The sequence below is a fragment of the Malaclemys terrapin genome, chromosome 21 (genome assembly GCF_027887155.1).
Source record: "Malaclemys terrapin pileata isolate rMalTer1 chromosome 21, rMalTer1.hap1, whole genome shotgun sequence".
Lineage (NCBI taxonomy): Eukaryota > Metazoa > Chordata > Testudines > Emydidae > Malaclemys > Malaclemys terrapin.
In genome coordinates this window covers 17351621-17360469 of record NC_071525.1, presented here as the reverse complement: position 1 = coordinate 17360469, position 8849 = coordinate 17351621, and the positions used below count along the sequence as shown (strand labels likewise).

The 8849-nt window shown below is 58.1% G+C and overlaps 1 protein-coding gene across 1 annotated transcript; it reads right to left on the bottom strand.

The window, feature by feature from the left end:
- Nucleotides 1-3772: 3772 nt before the first annotated feature.
- LOC128826863 (free fatty acid receptor 1-like) lies at nucleotides 3773-4759 on the bottom strand. The gene has a single exon (XM_054010376.1). It carries the CDS (start codon nucleotides 4757-4759, stop codon nucleotides 3773-3775), a length of 987 nt encoding a protein of 328 aa, XP_053866351.1.
- Between the last annotated feature and the right edge of the window lie 4090 nt (nucleotides 4760-8849).

Below are 8849 nucleotides of genomic sequence, written 5' to 3'. Positions count from 1 at the left end.
TGGCCCAAGGGCCGGGAACTGGCAGGTTTTTTGAGGGGGGGGGCAGGGAATGGTGCATGGGGCCTTTCCCCTCTAGTTTTGCTCTAGTGGCTCACAGACCAACTCTCCCTCCCCCTGCCAGTGTCCCGGGTCACAAAGCATCGCTGGGCCCTCGGAAACCGCCCTCCGCGCTTGCTGGCTGAACTGGAGAGACAGCAACGGGTGAGGCACTAGCCAAGACCTGAGCAACCAGGGCAGAGTTGGGGTTACTGGCCCCGGAGTCCCCAGTGCAGGGCTCCCCTCCCCAGACACCTATCCCCCTTCCCTCCTCCCCAAACTCTGACCCCTTGTCAACTGCAGCTGGCTACAAAGCTTAGGCAAAGAGGGAAATTGTGGGTGGGGCAAGCCGGTAGTTACAGGGGAGCTGCGACAGTTTCAAGGAGCCCAGAGCCCTGAGCTCCCTTGACAGTTTCTAGAGACCCTAGAGATAACCAATGTTTGTAGGGAGCCTGGAGCCTAGAACCGATAGTTTTGAGGGAGTCCCGAGCCCTCCGTGATTGTGTTGAGGGAGCCCAATCATCCCTGTGGTGATTTCAGGGAAGCCCAGGGCTCAACCACGTAATTTCTAGAAACCCAGCCCTGCTTCCCCTCCTAGAGTTCCTAAGAACCCCAGTTCCTGCTCTGGACAGTTTCTAGGTAACCAACCACCCCCCATGGGCCCACAGCAATTTCCAGCCGCGCCTCCAAACCACAGGGACGCCTGGCGGTTTTAAGCAACTTCTGCTTTTGCAGAGCCCTAAAGTGGAACCAAAGGGGGGGGGGGGGAGGGAGGAGGATGAAGGGGGGGTGGATTGGTCCAGATCTTCCTGTGACGCTCTGTAGCTCGTGGGAATACCCTACACCCCCATGTTCATCTTTATAAAATGATTGTGTGGTATCCAATGCAATGTTTGTCATGTCGGGTTTCTTCGGAAGGCTCATGACGCAATCAGCATTGTTGTTCTAGTAATGTTATAGGAATTGTTGTTACAGTAATGTTATAGTGGTGCTATAGGTTATAATTTCATGTATATAGTTATGAGGCTGAAAATGTATCCTTGTAACTTAAAGCAAGGCAAAAACTCTTCAAAAGCAGAGAGGCAGTTCACACCTCATCAGGGCAGGCATGGGACAAACCCAGCCCAGCCTCACAGGAACAAAGAACACTGGCTAGACAGTGACAAAAGAATCAGTTAGACCCTCGAGGGAGTCACCCCCCTTCCTTTGGTCAGTTTGGGACTGCGATGGGGTAATGCTCACCTGACTCTGAAGGGGGGTGGGGGCAAAGCCAAGAGGGAAGAAAGAACATGATAAAAGGGAGAGACATTTTGCCATCCTCTCTCTTCCACCTACATCTACAGACACCACCACCAAGCGACTGAAGCGCTGATCAAAGGGGAGAGCCTGGCTGAAGAGCAACCAGCCAACCTGTGGTGAGAAGCATCTAAGTTTGTAAGGGCAGTGAAAATGTTAAGATCAGCTTAGAATACGTTTTGCTTTTATTTCATTTGACCAAATCTGACTTGTGCTTTGACTTATAATCACTTAAATCTACTTGTTTGTTCTACCTGGAGCCGTGCGTTTGGTTTGAAGCGTGTCAGAGACTCCCCTTGGGATCACAAGTCTGGTACATATCAATTTATTTGTTACATTGGCAAACTCATATAAGATTGCAGCGTCCAGCGGGCATAACTGGACACTGCAAGACGGAGGTTCCTAGGGTTGTGTCTGGGACCGGAGATATTGGCTAGTGTCATTCGGTTGCACAATCCAAGGAGCAGCTGACATGACAGAGGCTGTGCGTGACCAGCCCAGGAGTGGGGGTTCTCCCAGCAGAGGCAAGGATTGGAGTGACCTAGTGGATCACCGATCCAGATAACACCAGGGGAACGTCACACCATCCCCTCCCAGCAAGCTGCAAAACTGCTGAGCTCTGCACAGCGGGAATGTGGTCTAGGCCAAGGGGTTGGGCAATACAGTTCTCATCTGCTGCCACCTAGTGGGCAGAGGGGAGACTGGCGGGTGTCTGGTCATTGATTCTCGCCTGCCAGGGCGTGTTGGACGGGCAGCGCTGAACCCAGGCCAAGGGGCAGCTGGGCCAGGCTCAGAGACCGAACGGGGCAATCGGAACTAGGAAGGGAGAGGCTGCATCGGCTGCACCTCCCGCTGGGCCCTTCTCCCCATTTAGACAGAGGGAACCTGAGGCACAGAGCGAGGCAGGGACTTGCCCAGGGTTACACTGGCAGCTGGGAATAGGACCCAGGAGTCGTGGCTCCCAGGCCCTCCGCTCTAACCACTAGGCCCCACTCCCCTCTTATAGCTGGAAATAGAACCCTGGAGTCCTGGGTCCCAGCTCCCCCACTCTAACCACTAGACCCCACTCCCCTCCCAGATCTGGGAATAGAACCCAGGAGTCCTGGCTCCCAGCCCCTGCACTGTGCTGTGAGTGCAGCACACCCATTTCAGCGGGGGCCTGGTCTCAGTCGAATGATAACTACAATAACGATATTAATAATAACGACCCCACTGGAGCTGGGAAAACTTTATTGATTAAATCAGGATGGATCCGTTAGTGGAATGCAATTTACAGCCACTGGGCAAAAGAGTCAGCGCTAGGGTGGAGTGGTGAGACCCCTGGGTGATCCCGATTGGCCCCAGCTGGGGGCTCTGGCCCCATTGACGCCCATGGAGCTATAGCCCATTGACACCAGCTGGGATCTGGCCCCATTGCCTCTGTTCCTACTAACTCATTGATCAGTCCTGGGACATTCTTGCAGGAGCTGGGATTTCATTGACAGGAGATTTAGGATTCCCACTGATTGTGGTTTGGAATATTTCTACGTCCAAGTTACACAGACCTCCCAGTTACCTCGGACATATCTCTAGCACCTTCCATACACAGTGGGTAGGAATCATGGCCTCAGTGCCAAAATGCAGCCACCTCTGGGGTGGGGCACCTGGGGAGCAGCCACACGGGGATGGCTCACCTGGTGCTGAGATGCAGCCACCTCTGGGTCAGGGCAGCTGGGGAATAACTGCACAGTGACACCTCATAGGCTGGCTCACCCAATGCAGACCTACAGGACGGAGTTTAGTCTATTCCCCCAGTAGCAGAGTTAGCCGTACAGTAACCCTAGGGGGGTGAGGAGGTCTGGATCATCCTCTATATCCAGTTCTCCCATGGCAGGATCCGTCCCATGGGGGTACAAAATGAGCACAAGAAATCTGGACCCTGCCATCACACCCCGCCTGGCATCTCCTCACCCCCCATCCCAGCCCAGTCAGGGATGTCCCCATCCTAAGGGGTCTTTCAAGACCACCAATGGTCAAGGTCATGACCATGCACTCATGTCTCAGTGGAAAACTACTACCTCACCCCCTAGTCCTGTCAAAACCAGACACCTCCTTGTCCTAAGGGGGATATGTACTGACCCATGGATAGGCCAGGTTCTTGGACTCACGTGCCATCCAAGGTCGGAGACTACTAGTCCCATGGGGATTCTGTAAAGACCATGAATTTTCCGGTCCTTTGTCTTACGTCCTATCCAAGATCGAAGGTTCCGGGTGCCGTGGGGAATCTGTAATGGTCATGAATTTCCCGGTCCTTGGTCCTGCGTCCTATCCAAGATTGGAGGCTCCCAGCCCCATGGGGAATTTTTAAGGTTCATGAGCAGCCGGGTCCCACAGCCCATCCAAGATTGCCAATCTCCCCAAATCCTGTCCCAACAGTGTTTGGTGTCTCCTTGTCCCATGGTCACTTGGAGCTCCCCACCCCGGGGCCTGTACTTCCCTGTGATGCAGCCCCCTTCTCAGGCTGCCCCTTGCCTGCCTCCCTGTGACCGATGGTCATCTTCTGCCGGAAGGAGCTGCAACGCTGCCCCACCGAGCGCCACACCCAGGCCAGGCCATGGTCCTTGGCCGAGGAGAGGAAGTAGAAGATGAGCGGGTCCAGGAAGGCGTTGCAGGCACCGGGCAGCAGTGCCACCCTGCGCCACCAGACGTCCTCGCCGCGGGCGTAGCCCACCACGTGGGACAGGTTATAGGGCCCGAAGCAGAGCACAAAGACGGAGAGCGTGGCCAAAGCCAGCCGCACCGCCCGGCGCTTCTTCTGCTCGTGGAGACGGGACTTGACGAGGACGTGGATACAGCCGGCGTAGCAGAAGACCGTGATCACCAAGGGCAGGAAGAACAGGGCCACGGAGAGCTCCAAGCGGACAGGAGCTAGCAGGGCCAGCTGCTCTGGACTGAATTCCTGGTAGCAGGCGGTGCCGTTGCCCATAAAGAGGGTGGCGTTGGCGCCCAGCGAAGTCTCCAGGATGAGCAACAGGACGCCGTGAAAGGCCACCAGGGTCCAGATGGCCACGCAGACCAGGCAGGAGTAAAGGGGCTTCTTGTAGAGCTGGTAGCGGATGGGGAAGGCGGCGCCCAGGTAGCGCCCGGCACTGACCGCCGTCAGGAAGCAGGTGCTGGCGTAGAGCGTGCCGAAGTGGGCCAGGCTGTAGAGAGGGCAGAGGAAGCTTGGTGGGGACCAGCCTGGCGGAACCACCTCCAGGATCTTGAGTGGCAGGATGAGGACGAAGGCCAGGTCCGAGATGCAGAGGTTGATCATGTAGATGAGGTTGGGGGTGAGGCGGGTGCGGGCGCGGCGGTAGAAGATGTACAGCACCAAGGTGTTGGCGGGCAAGCCCAGCAGGATGGTGACGGAGTAGACGGCCAGGGCCAGGGTGTCCAGCGGGTCCATAGTGCCGGCTCAGCGGGGGGTGGAGGAGGGAGGCATCTCAGCTGGGGCTGGAATGATAACAAGGATGATCCCCCTTCACCGTGTCCCCTAGATCCAGCCCCCCATCCCTGCCCCACATCCCCTCGATCCACACCCCAGATCCCTGTCCCATGACCGCGTCGCCTAGATCCATCTCCACATCCCTGCCCCATGACCACACCCCCTAGATCCACCTCCTCATCCCTGCCTCATCATTACATCCCCTAGATCGACCCCCCCCATCCCTGCCGCATGACCATGTCCCTTCGATCCACTCCCATCCCTGCCCCATGGCCACATCTCCTAGATCCACCCCCCATCCCTGCCCTACGGCTGCATCCCCTAGATCCACCTCCACTTTCCTGCCCCATGTCCACACACCCTGGATCTACCCCCAGTCTCTGCCTCATGGCCGCATCCCCTAGATCCACCTCCACTTTCCTGCCCCATGTCCACACACCCTGGATCTACCCCCAGTCTCTGCCTCATGGCCACGTCCCCTAGATCCACCCCCAGATCCCTGCCCCATGACCATGTCCCCTCGATCCACTCCCATTCCTGTCCCACGGCCGCGTCCCCTAGATCCACCTCCTCATTCCTGCCCTACGGCCGCATGTCCTAGATCCACCCCCAGATTCCTGCCCCACAGCTGTGTCCCCTCGATCCACCATGATCTTTGCCCCACGGCCGTGTCCCCTAGATCCACCCCCCATCCCTGCCCCATCACCGCATCCCCTAGATCCACCTCCATGTCCCTGCCCCATGGCCGCGTCCCCTAGATCCACCCCCCATCCCTGCCCCATGGCCACATCCCCTAGCTCCTACCTCTCTGGCTCAGCTCCCCACACCTGTGCTCCCGCCCGGCCTGGCTCCGGGGACGTGGCGAGCTGCTGTGCCAGCGGTCGCTGGGGGCGTGGATCAGCCTGCTCCCAGGTGGGATGAAATTGCCCAGAAGGAATTGTTCAACCAGGGCAGCTTCATCCCCCGGCTACGTGGCTGGGCCATAAAGCCATAAAAACCCGGGGAGGCGCAGGGGGCCGCCCTGCCCCACGGGCCCTTCTGCCTCGTGCCCCCCAGCTGGAGCGACTGAGAGGGAGAGAACGGCCGCCGAGACGGGGGCACGGCTGGATTATCCCCCACGGGGAATAGATCCCTCTGTGTGGACCCGGAGCTGGGACCCCGAAGTAGGACAGACACCCAGCCCCGCAATGTGACCCGATAAATGGGACTCGCCCCCTCATCCTGGGAGGAGATTTTCCCCACTTCAGAGGCAGCTGCCGCTCATCGATCCCTGCGTGGCGGTTTCCTAGCTGCCCCGCACCAGAGGTGGCTGCATCTCAGTTGCATAAAGAATGCATAACTTTCACTCTATGCATCCGAAGAAGTGAGGTTTTTACTCACGAAAGCTTATGCCCAAATAAATCTGTTAGTCTTTAAGGTTCCACCAGACTCCTTGTTGTTTTTGTAGATACAGACTAACACGGCTACCCCCTGATACTCTCGGTGCTGGGTGATCCATCCCCATACAGAGTCGCTGTGCGGCTCTTCCCCAGCTGCTCCGCCCCAGAGCTAGACGCATTTCTTGGGGACTCCTTTAAAAGCAGCTGGATCCCCCCTTGTTAGTGACAAGCAGCATAGCATGGCATTCAGGTGTGCTACAGGTGCTTTCTACCAACTGCCAACGGAGTGGTTTCTCCTAGCGCCAGAGCCGAGGCTAGAACCCAGGAGTCCTGGCTCCCAGCCCCGCTGCTGTCAGCCCATCAGTTGTCAGGGCCTGTTATTTTGATGGCTGATACAAAGCTCAATAAGCGAACTCCCCCGAGATCCCTATCGCTCTGCTTGTTTCCGTGACTCTGTGCTATTTCCGCTGGGAGAGATAATGTGGTTTTAGAGACACACAGGAAGGCAAGGTCAACTCACTAGAGTGAATTGCTCCCTCTGAAGTGCTGCTGCAGGAAACCCCCGGCATGATCTCATGACAGAGCTGGCTGCATCTCAGGCCCAGCGAGCTGTCCCCATGTGGCGTTATGTGCGGCTATTCCCCAGCTGCCCCGCCCCAGAGGTGGCTGCATCTCAGCACCAGGCTAGGCCTCCCCATGCAGTGCTGTGTGCAGCTGTTCCCCAGCTGCCCTGCCCCAGCACTGTTCCCCAGCTGCATATCAGCACTGAGCGAGCCATCCCGAGCAGCGTTATGTGCAGCTGTTCCCCAGCTGCCTTGCCCCAGAGGTGGCTGCATCTCAGCACTGGCTGAGCCATCCCCATACGCTGTTATGTGCAGCTGTTCCCCAACTTCCCCACCCCAGTGGTGGCTGCATCTTGTAGTCGGTCAAGGTGTCCCCATGTGGTGTTATGTGTGGTTGTTCCCCGGCTGCCCCGCCCCAGAAGTGGCTGCATCTCAGCACCAAGCTAGGCCTCCCCATGCAGTGTTGTGTGCAGCTGTTCCCCAACTGCCCCACCTGCATCTCAGAGTCCGTCAAGGCATTCCCAGCTGCCTCACCCCTTACAGGCATGAAGTCACTCACACCCACGCCATAGCAGGAAACTGAGGCACAGGTTAGAGAAGGACAGAATGGAGGAGAACCCAAGCGTCCAGATTCCCAGCTTCCCCTGCTTTTAACCCAGCAAGCTTGCATTGTGCTGGGGTATCAGGGCTAGCCCTGACAGCCAGGGGAGAGCCCCCACCCCGCCCCCTGCAGCACAGCACCCCCAAGTGCCACCCTGGGGCTTTGGGGCCAGCCCAGACTGCCAGGGGAGAGCCCCCATCCCACCCCCTGCAGCACAGCGCCCCCTGTGCCACGCTCTGGCATTGCATCCCCTCGTACAGGACGCACAGATCTCTCAGATAAATACAGCTCCTGGCAAATGCTCATAGATCAATTTATTTCTTTTTCTGCTGTGGCAGCTGCGCCGGTTTCTCTTGGCAGCAGGGGCCGAACGCTCCGGTGCTTTCCAGCTGCGAGCTGTTTACAGAACTCGCTATTTGACCAGTTCCTGCTGCAGTTAATAGCCTGTAAAGTATTTTTATTGCTGATCCTGCGGCGGGAAGAGATGCCAATTACATCCCTGATTCCTCGTGCCAGGCGCGTGCTGGCCCAGGCACTTGTTAATCAGAAAGGAAAGCACTGAGTGACTGCATGCGGCTGTTCCCTGGCTGTCCCACCCCAGAGCTGGCTGCATCCCAGCACCGGATGAGCCGTCCCCGTGCAGCGTTGCTGTTAAACACACACTACTCATAAACATTTCAGGGAGCATTGCAAATCCTTCCACCTCCCCCCACAATTAGATCTCACTCCCCTCCCAGAGCTGGGGCCGGAAGCCAGGAGTCCTGGCTCCCAGCCCCCCCTGCTCTAACCACTAGACCCCGCTCCCCTCCCAGAGCTGGGGCGGGAAGCCAGGAGTCCTGGCTCCCAGCCCCCCCTGCTCTAACCACTAGACCCCGCTCCCCTCCCAGAGCTGGGGCTGGAACCCAGGAGTCCTGGCTCCCAGCCCTCGCACTCCAACCTATAGCGCACTAGAAAAGCTACAGAAGGTTGATCCGGCTCATCCCCTATCACCCAGGGTGGGGTGGGAGGGACAGCCTGTGGGCCTCAGGAGGGTCGCCATGCCGGGGGCCTAAACCTCAGGGGGCAGCACCTGGAGAGTCCCGGGGATAGCTGGGTGGGGGGGTAACCAGGGAAAGCACCCCCTGCTGCAGACAGGTGTGTCCTACAGCCAGCTGGGGAAGTGTGTGTGTGTGTCCCTGATGCCGCCCTGCTGGCTGGAACACCCCATCCCTTACTGTGTGTGTGTGTACGTGTGTGTGTGTCCGTCCCTGCTGCCCCCAGCTGGAGGGGCTGGGCCCTGCTCTGTGTGTGTGTGTGTGTGCACGTGTGTGTGTGTCCCTGCTGCCCCCTGCTGGCTGGAACACCCCATCCCTTGCCGTGTGTGTGTGTGTGTGTGTGTGTGTGTGTGTGTGTGTGTCCCTGCTGCCCCCTGCTGGCTGGAACACCCCATCCCTTGCCGTGTGTGTGTGTGTGTGTGTGTGTGTGTGTCCCTGCTGCCCCCTGCTGGCTGGAACACCCCATCCCTTACT

Excerpts from the sequence above, each read along its gene's own strand:
- LOC128826863 (XM_054010376.1), bottom strand. The coding sequence starts at position 4,759 with ATGGACCCGCTGGACACCCTGGCCCTGGCCGTCTACTCCGTCACCATC.